At 24.5% G+C, this 19366-nt stretch overlaps 1 protein-coding gene across 1 annotated transcript in view; it reads left to right on the top strand.

The window, feature by feature from the left end:
• The window catches only part of LOC132919316 (acetylcholine receptor subunit beta-like 1), a 75108-nt gene that overhangs the window by 37108 nt on the left and 18634 nt on the right, over nt 1-19366 (top strand). The window contains exons 2-5 of the mRNA XM_060980822.1: nt 5226-5365; nt 7940-7984; nt 12723-12832; nt 13337-13427. Of these exons, the coding sequence (XP_060836805.1) occupies nt 5226-5365; nt 7940-7984; nt 12723-12832; nt 13337-13427 (386 nt within the window). The remainder of the gene's footprint in view (nt 1-5225; nt 5366-7939; nt 7985-12722; nt 12833-13336; nt 13428-19366) is intronic.

The raw sequence follows: 19366 nt of genomic DNA, 5'->3' as shown, positions 1-19366 counted from the left end.
GTTTGAATTTTTAAGAAACAAAATAAAAAATTATTCGTATTGTAGATCGTTAAAAACTATGAAAATAATTTTGATGTATACTATCATCATATGAAATATTCTACGATTTAAAGTGACTGATATGTGATACGGCCACTGTGAATACCTATATCGATAGCCATTAATAAATTGTAGTCAATAATGTAATATCCATTGAAACTATAAATTTAAACAATTTTATTGTGATTTAAAACATAGATAATAGTATAAGATTTAATCCATACATTATAATATATAATTTTATTGCATTTTATTATAACAATTTACTAGTAATAATTACGTTTATTAGACTTTAGACTTTTAAGCTATCTTAAAAATATGCATTGTAGGTATACTGTATCTTTATGGCTACACTTATAGAGTAAAATGGCTTAAACCAGAAAGTATGATACGCCAATTACGATATTGCTATTTAATATTTATGTTATCTTTATCGAAAATTGATTAAATGATTATATGCCCAATTATTACAACACTGAAAACGGGTGAATTCGGTTCAACGACATTGTGTTTGTAATGATAAAAATGTTTAAATATCACGATAATTCCTACAAAGGAAACTGTAACTTTGCTCTGCAGAATACACATGGATGGGTACTCCCACGCTATTATACTATGGTACCTGCCGGGGCGCACCGCATAAGTGTTGTTATTGTATATCACCGCGGTATACCTATTGGCTATTGGCTGCCTATACATAAGATACATTTGCAGGTATCGCGTAAGGTGTGCCATCGCGACGTTATTACAATAAATAAACATAAACGTTCTAAAAGTCTTATAGTTAGTCAAGCCCCGGGCAAACGACTGCAGCAGGTTGTACGTGAATTTGGAGTGGGATGTCGAGATAATTCGGGAATGACGATAACTGAAAGTAAAGGGCGTTCGCATGCATAAAATAATATCCTCGCGAAAACGCCGGCAACAGCAGTCACACCCGGGTCAAAGCGGTTCGATCGATCGTCCCCGCCCATCCGCCGAGGCTGCCGCGCGTAGTCGTCGGCGGTGCTCCGAACGTACTTTGCCAGGGAACCGCCCGCCGTCGTTACCACCGCGGACGTCGCGAGCCGCCGTCACCACTCAGCCTAACCTCATCCTTTGTCGTCGACTATTCCTCTACACGCTATCAGCCCCTTGCCGCGTAATCCCCCCTCAACCTCCCCGATATTATTCGCCGAGTATAACTAACCCGCCCGCCCGTACAGGACTCTCCCACCCACGCAGGACTTCCCCACACCATCTTTGGAGTCATCAACCGAAAAGCCGCTAGACCAGCATGGAAAGTCCTTTTAGCTACACCCGTTTTCGGGAGACTATACGTTAGGGATAGAAAAAGATAGTGTGTTAACAATGAGAAGCATGAGAAATCAGTATGGAGTAAGTGGAGGCACAATTTAACATGACTTGTTCGTTCAAAGCGATGTACTTAATATAAACGTAAAATAAAAAATAGATCATAAATTACTTTGTTTGTAGACGACAAACAATGGATAACAATGTCAAAATCAAACAGAACTTCATAGTTGTTGAAAAATATTTTCAATTTATATATAAAAAAAAAATTTTAATTGGATTCAAAATGCAATGGGTATACTAATTTAATTAAATTTACGCTAATGATACGTATTGAAATTCTCCTTTATCAATTATTATTAATATTTAAGTAGCTATTTATTTAATAGGTTATTTTATTCTAAGCTTATATACTCATAGTCATTAGAAATTATTTTTAACTAAAGTTCTAGAAAGTATTTTATTTATAGATAAAATAGGATTAGGTATATATTTTTAATTAGTTTATTCATATTTATAAAAATTAGTACTTTCAAGTTTAAATTCAACTTTTCAAAAAATGCATCTCGATTCTTCAACAATTTTAATATTAATCTTATTTTTGACAAAACATAAATTTAAATTTGAATACACCTAGTATGCAAGTATTAGCTAATAACGATTTAAAAAAAATATATTTTAAATTAATCGAGTATAAAAAAATTAATTTTTATTATGTTATAATGTATTCATCATTTCCATATTTATATACAGTCAATTTAATTTAACATCCTGCCATGATATTAAAATATAATAGTTGTTTTTTAAGTATAAAATATGAAGTAAAAATATTTGTTACATTTTTGTTGTCCCTCAATTTTAGTAGCGAATCCATCTAATAATATAATTTATTTGTTAATAGTAAAACTAAAAAAAAATATCTACGGTACTCTAAGTATCATAATGAAAAAAAAAAACAAATAAAATTTTCCTATTTAAAATGTAGTCCATTGTCAAATTGCTTCTAAAATATAAAACCAGGAATATGTATAAATTTAAATAATTATTATGCCAATACAGATAAACTATAAAAATAAAAACACACCAAAATATTTAAATCTGATAAATTTGTAAGTAGTATAAAATAAATTTAAATATTTCTGTAGACATCGTTAAAAAATATATAATACATCATTAAATACAGTACTCAATCTAACATTTAATATAATGTAATTTCTTTCTTCAATCCTTTAAAAAGTATTAAAATTTCCCGAAACACCAAGTTGTTTTTATTTTTACATCAAACATTCAAGAATCCATTGTCTAACCTATCCGTGAATTTAAAACTCAGCAATGATTCATATTAATTATTGACAAAACTCTTTTTTTTAAATATCAGGACACATATCGATACTGTAGTGTTAATATCTAAGAGACAAAATATGTAACTAACAAAACATTACGCACAAAACCAGTATTATAGTATTGGGCGTGTATCTGTTCTCGTAAAAATCGACCCAACCACTGCAGCTGCTGCCGACAGGTCAACTTTATATTCATCCTAAAAAATTCGATAGTTTTCGTAGTACTCAGTAGAAACCGTAAAGATTTTGATTGTCTGAAACAAGTGTCAGCAGACTTATGATTTAGGCATGGATAAATCAGTAAAAATCAGGTTTCAACGATATGTTAATTTTATATGTGCCAAAACCATACAATTAATAAATTATATTAAACGAATAATAATAACTATATTTGAATTAGATTATTATAATATTGTAGCATTTTTGAGAAAGTAAAAATTAGAAAACAATATTTTGAAATATAAGCGCATTAAAAAATATTAATAATAGCTAAAAAAAAAATTAAAACATTTTAAAATTATTTGTATTTAAAATATAATATATATACAAATTACAAGTATATGATAAATACCTATTAATATTTAATAGTATACAAGAATTAATTGTTAATATATGTATTATCACATAATATATAAATATTGGATTCTGGGCATAATAAAAAACGTATTTTTTAAATTTTTTTTCTGAGAAAACGCGTGTTCAAAAAGTTCTACACAGTAGGTACCTTTTTAAGTCTGAATTTAATCCGTAAATAATAATTTGAGAAGAATATTTTTCTTTTTCTCAATAGTTTCTTTAAGCGTACAAAAAATTGACCAACAACCGTCAAGAAAATATTGAAGAATTAATATCGACATACATTTAGGAAATTTTAACAACATGATTTTAATCAATAATTTTCTAAAACTTGTTTTAAATTTAATATCACAATAAATCAATACTCTGGCATTTCTCGTATCGAGGGTACCGCGATTTAAGAAAGCTGAGATTTACCTATATTTTTGTCCTGTCCAGTTTTTTTCAAACTATAGACTTGAGGTTGCCATCCACTACTTTTTAAAGTACCGATCGGTCTAAGATAGAAACATATGTGAAACGAAATTGGACGTTCATGATAAAACCGTAAGGAGTATAGTGTATACCTTACCTACTTATTATAGTTTGATTCTGGTGCGTGGGATTTGGTCCAACCAAACAACACGGCTTTAGACGGATCACGTAGAGAGCGTTATTTCGATATGACCCCATCAATTTTATTCACATCCGTTTTCGTTTTCAAACCGTTCGAATAATGGAAAAACACTTTATATTGGATTGCCAATAGAAAAGTCGTGTTTGATTCATTCCTGTCTTATTCATAGATATATTTAACCAGGTTTTAACCTGATTTAAGCTACACAAACTACATTAGGAATCAAGTATAAATGTGTCTATAAACAAGACTGATTATGTTTGATTACGTCATGAGTAATATAGATGCATTAATGTCAGCTACTACTATCAATACAAATCATGGTTAATTTGAAAAAAAATATAAAAATCTCCAAATTATAACCATACCAAATAATCGATACAATATTAAAACACAAATCTCTCGTATGAAATATGAATACGAATATGACTACAGCAATCCTTAAAACATTAAAATAGAATCAAACCATTAAATTATATTATAAAATCCTCTCTTTTTTTTTATTAATTTACCATAAAAACCTATTTGAGTATTCGAAACTGATAGTTTATTTTTATCGATATTATTTCTCTTTTCAGGATCCATTTTAAACCAAATGATACGTTCATACCGTGTTACCGTGGGGAATATTAGTCACAATTATTTATTCGCGATAAATATATTTTTTGCACTTATATCTTCAATTATTTGTTTAACAAATAAACCATGGTTTATTAAATAAATGATGTAAATATACCTAACCCAAAAAAAAGTTTAATCACTTGATTATTTTTAATTTAGTGAATTTTGAAGATATATAATAATATACTGTGTCAATATATATATAATGCCAGTTGAGAGTGAAAACAACACTGAAAAGTAGAATGACTTTCTAAGCCAATTACTCGTTCTCTATACTCTATATATACAAGATTTTATTTTGTATAATATGTATTTCCATCATGTTCCAAGTTTTCTTTTTCTGTGGTTTTTGTTTTCCTATACTTGCCGGTAGGCAAAGCTCAACGGACCGAATGGATTTTCAACGGTGTTATTATTATTATTATTATTATTATTATCTGTTTTTTTTCCGGCCGGTGCATTCGTATCTTCAGACATCCAGGTCGTTCGTTATCCGAGTGGCAAGACGTGCTCGCCGGATTAGTTTTTATATTTAAATTTATTTTTCTTCTACCATTTACTTTTGATAATAATAATAATAATAATAATAATAAAAAAACTTAAGTCAACCGAGAAAAAGATTAACATCTCTTGAAAAACCTAAGTCTCTTTTACTACAGTTGAAGACTATTTGTGTGTGTATACGTCTTAAAAAACAACATCGTATAACATCTGTGTTTTTTGTTTGTGTTCCCAAGGTTGTTGGTGTTCAGAAGACGAGGAGCGTCTGGTTAGAGATCTTTTCAGAGGCTACAACAAACTAATCAGACCAGTCCAGAACATGACCGAAAAAGTCAATGTACAGTTTGGTTTAGCATTTGTTCAACTCATTAACGTGGTATGTTACAATATATAATATATTAATAGTTCCTTTATACTTAATAGCTATATACGTTCAATATGTTACTGCTTTGAATATATATTATTTATAAACAGTGTTGAATTCCTTATAATAATATACAATTTGAAATAGAAAAGTGAATTCATATATATATATATATATATAAATTATATATATATATATATATATATATATTCAAATATATTAAAATTTTCAATGCAAAAATGCTAATAAATAAAATTTAACAATGTTAAAATACTAAAATATACAATATAAATAATAAATTCGTATTTTTTTTTTTAACTGAGTAATTTACACAATTTATATTTTCTTATAATTATGATACGGCGACAATAGTATTTTAAAAACACTAAAATGTATAGTTAAGATTAATACAATTTTATCCAGAACTTTTATTTAATATCTAGTCAGACTTAGTAATAGAATTTAAAAAATGCATGAAACAAAAATATGTGTCTTTAAAGTTTATAAAATTGAAATTACTTTCAGTTATACACTACGCGTTTTTACATTACCCACTTATATTCATAAATTGTATTGTATTATACTAATATGCACGTATAAATACAACTATCTCAACCGGATAGGTTATGTTATAGTTTAAATCAAACTTTCAAAGTTGCCTTTTAATCTATAATTAATTACAAAAATTCGTAATGTTTCACCAATAATTTAAAGTCAATATAAAATTTTAATAAAAATAAACAATATTTAAAAATATGAAAACTAAATTACACCATTTAGTTCTAAATTATGTAAATTTTTAACCTTAAAATCAAAATTATTACAAAAACACGCATCAATATACGACCTTATCATAAATAATAAATAAAAAAACAGCTGGATAAAATACAAAACTGTGTACTTATTTTACTTAGTTCACCTTAGTAGAAGGTAACGATGTAATATAATACAGATGTGTATACAAAGGAGGATTTTGGTAGTCAAATTTCTGTATAGCTTTTTATTTTTTGATCAAATGTTACAAAAAACATTTTTTAAAAGCTTAAAAATACCTATAATATTGTTCATATTCGTAAAAAAAAAATATTTATTTCATAAAAACCTATAGGTATTCGCATTATAATATATGATGATATAGTGCAACTTATTCTATGTAGTATCTACTATCTACTAGTATCTATAGTATATTGTATACACAATACATCTAGTCACTAATCTTTTCATCACTATTTAAGACGGGTCCACACAATGGTAGTAACATCCGCGGATAATCATATATCACTGCTAAAGAAGTAATAATAGAATACTCGAAAATCTGAAAAAATAAAATAAAGTTTTTTATAATCGAGGATTTTAGTACATAACTTAAAATTAAACTCATCAGTCTAAAGACTAAGCATATTAAATTATTTATAATGAACTATAGTTTATTCTTAAAACACTAATTTAATTAAATGTAAGTTCTTCATTCCATAATAAATCTTTTTATTATTCATATGTATTAATTACTGTATACTAAAAACACTATACTTGAGCCACCTAACCTTAACTTAATAAACAAATAAATAAATATTATGTATAGTGTACATTGTATACGATGAATGACAAACCATAGGTCATTTATTTAACAGTATATAACTTTATAAACATAATAGGTGTAAATTATTCATTTTATCTTAGGACATAATAAATATCTAACGACTTATTATTTGTACCTAGGTTAGGTTATTTTCCACTGATCCACCTAACCGTACAAAAGTTATATTATGTATACTCAATAACTAACGTGATAAATATATACACATTTTAAAGTACTTAATACCAAACAATTACATTTTATGTATGGGTATTGGGTATAGTAAGTTACTAACATTTAGCCAACTAATATAATTTACGCTTCCTATCATTCTTTTAAAAATGTTCTATACAAACATCTATAATTTTTTTCTTTTTCTCAGAAAAAATAATAAATAAAATTTGATTATCTAACATTTATGTTTTCATATTACCATCAAGATAAAATGTATGATCTATAAATTAATTACATTGTTCTTTTAGATCATTCTTTCTACCTATAAAAAAAAATAATAATAACAATCATAAAATACAAACATGCCTTTGCTATAGACTATAATTCATATGAATTTATAAAATACGAGTGTCTAAAAATAAAAATTATTATGTCGTTCTGTATAACTACACAGTATTGAATATAGAGAATGGACTATTAATTGTTGATATAAAAATAAATATTTTTAACGTTTATAAATTTAAACATAACATTTATTTGCATTTATAATGTAATGTATTCTTATTTCATAGATTTTATTTTTATATGGCATGTTATATTATTCCATAATTTGTTCATATACTGATTTATAACTTAATAAACGCACACTAATAAAAGTCGGAGACATAATTTATATAACTTTAAGTCTAATTTATATTTAATTAAAGTTAAATAAAATAATATGTAATGTTTTTCGTTAAAAATAAATAATATAACAAACTATTAATTAGTTATAAGCTACGTATTGCTAATTATTAATATATCTAAATAAATAATATGTGTCTTACTTGTTTCAGAACGAAAAGAGTCAAATAATGAAATCGAACGTTTGGTTGAGACTTGTGAGTACCAACTTGATATATTTATTTTCAGTTTGTAAATTAGAAAATTAAAAATAAACAGTTTCTTATCTGACGTATTAGACTTTCCTGACCGTTACCATATAAACAACTAATACTGCTTAAAAGGGAGGAAATCTACTCAGCGATTTTTCTCTTTAATATTTGCTTGACTGCAGACCGTTCATTTATTATTTTCTTCAATTAATCAACGTAATTGGCGTCGTTCTATTTCAATATCCGTTATTATTATTTTATTTTTTTAAATTATTTTTCACTGCGGATCATTTTGAAAATGTTTACGCAGTTTTAATTTATAAATTGGTTGAGTATCCATTTTGAAGGGTTCTCTTTTCACAAAATGCCACTTTTCATTTAAGCGAGTAAAACAAATTAAATGTGATAGTGATGATAATTATATAAGCATATTTTTTCTCACAGTATTTCTTTAACCTGTTCAATGATTTATCTCATTTTAATAACATTAAACGTGATACTTAGAATAGCCATGGCAAATATTAAAGCTAATTATCTATTATGTTCTAAAATTGTTTTTAATTTATTGACTAAAAATAATTTGAATGTAGTTTAGTACCCATACTAATTACGAAATTGCTTATTCTGTTTTGAATAGATTAGGCTAAATAAAAATGTATTTAGATTAAATATATTTATTAAAGCAATATATAATTATTACTTGAAAATTCATATTTTATTTATTATTCATATTCGTATTTTACATCGGTTTTAATTTATTAGTAGGTAGTAATGGTTCAACAATATAATTATAAAATATAACAATACGAATTCAATTTATTTTTATCACTTGTAAGTTTTTGTATAAAATATTCATCACTGCTATACTGAATTTTTTAAATGATTTTACTTTAAAAAATTAAATTAAAATATTGTAAAATAATACAATTTAATTATTTTGACTAAGTTCTTTAAATTAATACTTATTAATTATTCATAATTCAAGAGTATAAGCATGTAAAAATTAGAATGATATCTATTAAAGGTATAAAATAGATTCTAAATTGTGTTTAATATTATGTGCAGGAAACCAATAAAAAAAACCCTGTCCATTAAAATTACATTATTGTGTATATTGTAGTAGTAATATAGTATCAAATAAGTTAAAATAAAATTATAAAAGTAATATTATTTTAAAAATTATACTTATACTAATGTTATATAAAAATTAACAATATATATAATTACACGAACTTATCTATAAATGTGCTAAAGTAAGCATAAATTTTACTTGAGAGCTTTCTGACCAACAATATGTCACGGTTTGCTACTTGATAATTAAAAACACGTTTTAAAAATTTATGTATATATTTAAAATAAAATAGGAACAATTATACCTCAATATATTTTTACGCACATAAATTATATACTTTCAACAATAATAATTAAAAATCCTTATAATTTCATATTATTATGAGTATATTATCAAAATTATCAATTGATTTAATAAAAAAAAACGTTTAATAGTTAAACGTTAAATTAATAGAATTTTCAATTTTACCTTTTAAAATTTTTGAAATTATTCTTCAAAATTTGTAATAAATATAACTATTTTACTAATGAAATCTATCTTACAAAAAACTAAAGTAAAATTTATACATGCATTACATAATACTATACGTTAAGTATTTCAATTTCTAAAAAAAAATTTTATCCATAGATAGTTTAATTTCTATTCTCATGACTCGTGTTATAATTTTAGACAAAGTGACACTATAAATATTATTCAAATTCTTACCTTTCAATAGTATTCTTGTCAAGATTTCGAAAGAGGTAGAACGTGGGTTGATGTTTTTAGTTATGACTACTATGATTGATGATGAACGGAAGACCCGTTTTGTATTGTCACTACAACCATCATAAATATTCAGATTTTAGACAATAGAATGAACATTTGTCATTAGCGTAAGCTAATAGAATTAACTTAAAAAGTAAAGGAAGCACTCTGATTGGCTGCTTTTGTTATGGCGAGATCATAAAATATCACACGTATAGTACGACTGTATGTTCATTTAAAAATAATTAAAAAAATTTAAACAATAATATAATTATTATTTTGATTTCATTAGAAGCTTATTTAGCATGCTCTCATATTTTAAGATGTTTCAAAATTAGATTCTAAAATAAAAATGTTATAATACATTTTAATTACCTAGGTAGATAATTATTTAATTTCTTAATTTTAAGATTCTTTAGTTATAATCTTTCCTCTTAAGACTAATCGCCACAGTTGTGGAAATCACCTACAGTTTAATTTTATTTCTGACGAATGGAACTAAAATAACAGATTTATTTATTTTTAACCATTCATATAAAACTATTGACCTGGATATATTATTATGTGATAGTTTTTCAAAACTATATTAAGTAAACTATTATAAGCCTAAATATACAAAAATCAATAAGTAAGTTCAATAGGTACTTTGATGTGATTAGCTAATTATAAGAAAATATAGGATATACGACTCATCTATTATAATCTAAAAGCTAACTACAGTTTTTGATCCTAAAAAATTAATGTGTACAATTTCTTCTCATTATTTTCAATCCGAATTGGGTCAAACACTGCACGATATAATATGTTTATATCCATTTAGTATTATCTAATAATACTAATATTATAAATTAAACGTATATGCAAGTATTGCAAGTATGCAAGATCGATATCGTAATTTAATTCTAATCAGCTCAACTCATTAAAAAAATGTAATATTTGTGTTCGTATCGTAGAATGACTGCATTCATTACATATACGATATTATAAACATTAAACTTGGTATATTTAAAGAAAATAAAAATATTTAACACATGAGATGGATGAACACTTGATTGGTTTCTTAAAATTTGAAAACAACGATAAATATACTCGAAAACTAGTTCTAAGTGGAAGTAAAATACATATATCATATTTTTTTTTTATTTAAAAAAATGGATTTCTTACATGTCTTTTAGGCTTATCACTATGATTTTTCTTGGCTTTCTTAATAAAAAAAAATTTTAATTTTGAAAAAACGATTAATTTAGCATTAGATCTAAGCTTAAAAAAATCATTTATCATTTGGAAATATTTAGTATAATATAGTATACATTAAAACTAGAACAATATATTTTATACATAATGAAAAATCGAGACATCACGATAATTTTGGAAACCTATTTTACGTAGTTAACTCTCGTGAGAATACAAGGTTATATAGTATGCACCACTGAACACCCAAACAACAATCTCGTGAAATTGAGTAATTCCCATAAGATTACCTACAAGCTACAAACGTTCAAATAAATTACAGACTAAAGGACAAAACCATTTTAGCTTTATACTGTCTGATAAGGTTAAAAATTGATAGCGCAGTATGCATAACATTATTCTAACTCTATAGATATTTTTAACGCTGGTGAAATGTTCAATCCATAAATCACATATTGAGATTCTAGGCCCATACATTTAAATAACCGGATACTTTTGAAATTTACCAATACCATAAATGCTGATTAAATCAATGTATTTTGTCGGTCTAATTTAAATCATACTATACAGAATGATTTGGTGAACTAAGCAAGTTTTTTATAAACATCTAATGAAAACAACGTATTTATTATATATATCTTGTTTTTACACTTTATTCTTACATTGATTTGTACGTACCATTATATTTATAATATCTTAAATTTACATTAAAATTAATTCAATCATAACAAAAGTTTTATACATTAATAATAAGTGCGAATATTTAAAATTATGTAAGAAATAGATACGTGGTTATAGTTAAAAATAAAATATTCAATTATATAAGGATAATCTAGATTATCTAGATTTACTCATTACAATTATAATAACTTAATCTATAATGTTTCTAATATGTGTGCTATGTAATGCTGTTTGTATACAAAAATATTAATATTTTAAGTACGACCAGTAAATAAATAATATAATGTCAATAAAAATGTTAATTTTTTTCAATTTTATTTAACATATTTTAAAAATTATATATTACAAATCTATGATAACTTAAAGCTATTAAAGGAAAATAAGTTTTCTCAAAAACGTTACTACGAACTACATCACTCTAGTATATCAAACTCTCTAGGGCACTGAATATTTATTTGCTAATAAAACAAACTTTTGAGTCGATCAAATAAGTTTCCAACCTATAATTTTCTAAATCTGTTTTCCCAAGAATTTAAAATTAAATTTAAATTTTGAGAATTTTAAACTAGAATGGTTACGAACGGATACGTTTCTAAATCAGTCTCTTGTCGATATAACTTTAGAAGTTCTGTAATAGCAATACAAATAATTATTGTAGACATAAAACTATAAACATTTGAAGCATATACAATAAATTACATTTTGTGTAGAAAATACTTAGAAAAAAGGTTATTACATAAAATTACACACTTTTGTATGATCTGCGTTTTCCTTACTAATCTCCAGAATCTTAAATGAAAATTAATAATAAATACAATATTTATATGTATCACATAATGTTTGCTTAGCTATATATATACTTATATAGTTCATACAAAAATCAATTTTTGTAATTTATTAAATGTATGTATAATATAATACTATGATTTAATAACTACTAGAATATTTTATATACGTTCTCGTTAATAGTATACTATTTTTTCAATATATGTATATTTCGACATAATGGTTAAATATTACTTTATTTAACAGTTTTCTATGTTCCTTTTGTTATAGGTATGGAGGGACTATCAATTACAATGGGACGAGGCAGACTACGGTGGTATACAGGTGCTCAGGTTACCACCGGACAAAGTGTGGAAGCCGGATATAGTGTTGTTCAACAAGTGAGTAAAAGTTATTTCGACGTACGCAGTACACAGCGAGTATGAACGGATTACAATGGCAATTAAACGGATTAATTTGTATCTAAAAGTTTCAAAACAAATGGTGTGTACTAGCCCAAGAGAACTGACAAGTTTTGTGTTTTGACTACTAGTAACTCCAGAATAAAACCAATTATGATTATAATCTAGAAAGCCTGAAGAAAAAAAAACGATTAAACAACTATAATTTCTAAAATTTCTAAAATAGAATGAGAAAATTGATTTTTGAAGATTATAAGTAACGTGTCTAATGTTATTATACTTATAACTTACTTATATTTGTATTCTATTTGTACTATTTCATTTATATAATCATTTAATTTCTAAATTGTCTTTACTTTGTAATATTTTACACTGTTATTCGCTATTCTGTCATCTATGGCGTTTGCCTTACAGGCATATTATCATTTATGATGAACATTAATATAAAATATATAAATATAACTCTGTAATATTTTTTCATAGTGCTGATGGAAATTATGAAGTTCGTTACAAATCGAACGTGCTCATTCGACCAAATGGAGAACTTCTATGGATACCACCGGCAATTTACCAGGTATGTCATTATATATAGATATTAGGTATTGATAATTTTTTTTTGTAGGTATGCATGCACATAAAACACAACATGTCAAACCAATATGATATTAAATTAAATCAAATGAAATAAAAGCAATTATCTGTTAAATACAAACAATTTTAAATTTGTAATCTTTAAGGAAATTTATATTAAATAATTAAATTGGACATAGTTTTCGTATCATAAGTATGATATTTTTTTTTTTAAAACTGAAAATGTTTTACATACTTTAAATTAATAGAACAATTTAACACTTTTAAATAAAAAAAACTTTTATCACAATAATTTACTATAAGGTAGATTGTAAAAACCATTTGTGAGAAGAAATATCAGAAGCTAATAAATAATAATATAGAAGAAGATAGTAATAAATGGAAGTAAAATAATTGAAATATAATAATATAAAAGACGAGATATTAACTTTCACCGGTAAAGAGTAAAATATAGTTGAAAATACATATTTGTTTTATGATTTTATGCATAATGAATATTTTTGTGAAAATCTGCTTGCTTGTGTGTACGGATAACTTTAAATAAGAATATTAATATTAGAATAAGGGATACTAAACTTATATACATGTGAATGAAATAACGGTTGAAATCAAATAAGTACGTATCTAGTGGGGATGTTATATGATCAAGAACACCCCAAACATCTGATTTTGTAAAAAATATAATCCTGTATACGTGTGTTCTATTATACTTATAATAGGTAAATAAATAAAAAAATATTAAAACTAGTATTTATGATAACTTTACTATACAAATCATTAATACGTTTTAGATTAGAAATAACTTTTTTAAGAATTGTTCAATTTATAAAATCTACTTATTTAAATGAATGAGATTGTTTATACTTTATAGTATAAAGTATATAAAACCCATACCAAATGTCCCAATGTTTTATTGTGTATTTAATTGAAGAATAAATATTTTAATAGTCAATTAATATGTCTACATTTAAGTTTTCTTGTTTAAGTATTTTTTGTTAATCATATTATCTATTATTTATAAATTAATAACGATTATTGTATTATTGGTCGTACTCAAAAAAATGCCCAATAATACAAATTTTAATAAATAAACCTAGGATGAAATGAATAAAACAAGGAATACTCCCTTTTATTTACTCCCAAATTATAATTAAAAACGTACATAATGTAAATTATACTTTAAATTAATTTTGAAATGTATGAAATGCTCTCTTATTCATTAATGAACACTTCCCAACCCTTTAATGAACACTTAATGTCATGAGTATAACGTAAATGTGTTAGAACAAAACACATAAACAAACATAAAAGGTTTATAATGGCTGTTTGTTAATACATACTCGGCTAACACAAACGATTTCAATACGCTTCCTTTTTTTATGTTATTTGATCTTTTTTATTATTATTGCATTAATTGAGTTTTTTAATAATTCTAGAATGTATAGGCAAATAAAAATATGTTAAATATAATCTATACTGGATCTTAACAGTACGTATTTCTAAATCAATAAAATTAATACATTTTAATATTATTAAAAAGTATAATTTAATATATTATATTATGTTGTGTGTTGTTGAAACTAAAATTATTTTTATAAAAAGCCATTAATTAATAATATTGTGTATAAAATCTAAATTATTTTATTTCTGGTTTTAAAACAAAAAATGTGTTGCAAAATTCCTTGCATATATATTTAATATTTATATTTGTGTATTAATACGAGTAATTTATACTTATAAGACACTTATACAATAAGTACTTTGTGGCTATAAACAAATATTTTTTTTATACAACAACATTACTAGGATATAATAATACTTGTAAATATTAATTAGAAAAATATTTAATTTCTAGTATGTTAATAGAATAAAATATTTATTTATAGTTACTAGGTATAAATAGAAAAATCTTACTTACAATTAATAACTGATTCGTATGGAAGAGATTAAAATTTAAGTATTATAATACATTTTAAATAATTTACTCTTTCTTCAATTATATCAACATAATGTATGATTTCTAGCGTATATGAATTAAGTGTAGAAATCAACCGAATGTTGAATTGACTTTTTAAACCTCCTGCGGGTCACACAAATAGTAATATTCAAGCGTTTTGGCATTATGTTGAAATTCGAAATAGGAACTGATAAAACAAAACTTCTGAATTTCGCAAACATGACATGACTCAAAGGAAAAGCTATACCAAACTAAAATGCATATAGTCTGATTTTATGATGTTTAATATAACGAAATATTAAAATAAACATGGAAAACTTTTTCAATAAACATAATATAATTTAATATATTACTCATAAAATTAGTCTTTTTCGTTATTTATTAATTTTCGTTTTTATTAAATTTGAATAGATATTATTTCATTACTTTATAAATATTACAATGTAATATTTTATCTATGTTTTCCAATATATTTAAATTAAAACTTAATTAGACATCTATACATATTAATTTTGTAATCATATGCAACATATAATATTATATACAATTATTGAGGATTTATCTTATTCATAACTTTAAAAAATCTAATGAATCTTTTTTCAATTTCCATGCACACTATTTAAACATAGAGAATATAATTTTAACTTTCTATAAATTAATCTATTACATACATAATTTCTCAAGTTTACGATATAAGTGTTTTCCGCCACTACTCAAAGTTCAATTAATCAAACCATCTGGTACCACAAAGGAGTATATTCAATACGGAATACCGAATAGGAAACGTTCTGTGCGCATGAATCAAACGAGATATTTCCCCCGGATATGATTATCGACACCTCCGTCTCCTATATTATTATACGATAGGAGAATAACGGAAGTGGAATCGGATTTCTCCTTTACCACCCCTTAAAACCTTCAACAGGAAATCAAATTTTAACCTACTTATTAACATCTTTCAATCGAGCTTACCATCGCATCCCTTCAAATTCAATAGGTATCCAATTGATTGAATCTACAGAACCTATGTTAGTATATCACACGTCATCACTAGAACCATAAATTTTATATCATATACCTATGTCATATTATTTTATTTATAAATATTTTTAATAGCAGAAATAAAAACAACGCGTATAACTAAATTACAAATTAACCCTTTACTTATTCTGCTAATTACTAATACAAGTCAACAATTACGTAATATAATATTATATCAAATTATAGATAATATATCTTTATTATTTTAATTTTCAGTATAGAAATATTTAAATGTAATATACCTACGTTTTTTTATTTTTGAATTTCTATTGCATAAATTATTCGACTGTAAATATACACTATACAGGTATGAAATATTTAGAATTAATATATTTTAAAATATAGTATCATAAATAAAATGTTTCATAAAAATATATTTATTTAAATTTTCGTAAAATATGTAACAATAATACAACACAAGACCAACTAACTAGTAATATAAAATTACATAAAAAAAAAATTACTAACTAGCTGATGATAAAGTTATTTTTCCTAAAATATATTTATTTACTTTATTTATCTAACCTAGTACCTACAGTAATGTACTAATGTGAAACTCACCTAATCACTTATCAGTTATTACTAATAACTAATATGAAATAAATCGTAGTATCAGAAATCGATGATAATACTGATATTCTTAATAATTTAATTGATATAGTAAATATTAGATGATAAATGTTAACATTAAAAAAAAGAAACTGGACTTGGACTTAAACATAGAGTGATGATCGATGGAAAGTTTGACAGGCTATTTCATCAGAGAAAAGAGAAACAAATAAACTTTAAAATAATAAAAATATTATTGACAACTGTATACCACTAAAAAAAATATTAATTAAAGACTTCAAAAATTAAGTTGATTAAATTAAGTTCTGGTTTTTAAATAATTTCAACTTAATTACTTTTAAGATAATATGACAGTTTTGTACGATTCACTTTAAAATAATAAATAATCTTCTTGTTGCAAAACTCTACAGTTATTATTTGTAAAATTTTAATTAATTAAATTTGGTTTATAAAATAATTTATTATTATAAAAAAAATAAACTCAAATGGAGTTTTTGATAATGATTTTGAAACCAAAACTTCATAACTGAATTTCGATTTTTAAATAGATAGTTAAATATCTCATATTATCCGCCTAAAAAATTAACATAATATTTTTAATTATGTAATTTTTCATTTAATATTTATTGTATAGAATATAAAGGTAGTAAAAATATTAACAATACTACGTAAAATTAAACTAAAGGCATCACTAAAAATAACTTCAAAATAAAACAGTGAAACTCATTTTATATAATTATTTTAAAAATAAATACAAATACTCAATCAAACTAGCATTTCATTAAATTCGAAGAATTTTATACTTAATTAAATATTAAATTACTAGTATGAAATAAGAATATGTAACTTGAAATTATATCAGAATTCATTTAAATTTTAAGTGATGATATTTAAACTTTAAAGCTTATTGAATAATTGATCGATGACTAAAACTAAAATAAACACCATTTCAAAAAAAATAATCGAAAAAAAAATAGAATTTAGTAAGTATATAATATTTAGCAACAAAATAAATAAATTTTGTTTCACAATATAATTAACAAATTATAAAACTTAATTATTTTGTAACCATGTAGTGAAGGTTATTTCAAAGTACAATAGTGAATAAACATTTCACATTCAAAAATGAGAATACAATTTATAATAATATATTATTCAATTTCTGGTATTAATATTTAAATGTGTTTTTTGTTGTTGTTAGGATCACTTAAAATTAATCGATTACATTTTGTTGACGTATTAAATAATATTTATTTTAGTTTATCGTTTATTTGTTTATTTAGTATGATCAAATTGTAAATGTTAACATTTTTATCAATATTTATAGGTATTACTCTCGTTAATAATTCGCCAATAATTCGACGTGTTTGAAATAGGAGGAACTTTAAAAGAGTTAAATCTCATTTAATATCTTTATTTATGTTTTATAATACTTTGTCTAATATTGATTCTGAGTAATTCACTACATTGCAAAGTATTATCTATTATTATCAATAGGTGCGCCAGGTTAGCTGTCGTTTAATGATCTTGACCAATTTAATCTTTTAATAATTATATAAGATTAACAATTAAACCAATCGATTGAAATGTACCCAAACTCCTAATACAAGAAAAAATTAATAACAAAATGTGTATCATTGTACCATGTTGCTGTAAACCATGTTCCGCGACCACAGTGATGTTATTGGTTATTGAGTGTGTGCACCGATTGTCGTCGATATTTTCAATGCGTCGTTGCACTATAAGGCTTTTGCCCTGTTAAAATTAAATGAAATTATAACACTATTGTCATCACATCCTTTGAACTAAATAGAAATAATTAGTCAATAAGATAATTTATTGATAATTAAATCATAAAAAATACTGACTTAAATCAAGCAATTATTCAATGTACCTAGTAATACAACTTTTCTATAAAATAAATATTACACAATAAATTTTAATAATATTAGCTAAATTGGTTACTGTACTTTTTAAATAATACGTACATATTTGCAGGACAGTCCAAATTAATTGTGTATTGTATTGGTAGATTAAGGTGTAAAGGTCATCCTACTCTATTTACTTACATAGTTTAATTGTTGAGGAGATAAAACAACCATGTCATATTTATGTTAATGAACATTAGTTTAACCACTGCAATACTTACTTAAGCGTAATTTAACATTATGATTAACATTCTGATTTAAATTTAGTTACAAAACTGTTTAAATCTATAACATATTATGCCACGTGACAAACTGTAACCATAAAAAACACATAAAGTGACATAATTGTACCTAGACTGGAGATTTCAACATTGTTGTTTAATTGAAATTATATAAGGCATCGAGTTAAATTTCACGTGTCTACTG

The sequence above is a fragment of the Rhopalosiphum padi genome, chromosome 2 (genome assembly GCF_020882245.1).
Source record: "Rhopalosiphum padi isolate XX-2018 chromosome 2, ASM2088224v1, whole genome shotgun sequence".
Classification (NCBI taxonomy): domain Eukaryota; kingdom Metazoa; phylum Arthropoda; class Insecta; order Hemiptera; family Aphididae; genus Rhopalosiphum; species Rhopalosiphum padi.
The sequence above is the reverse complement of the archived record's forward strand: the minus strand, read 5'-3'. Positions and strand labels throughout refer to the sequence as shown.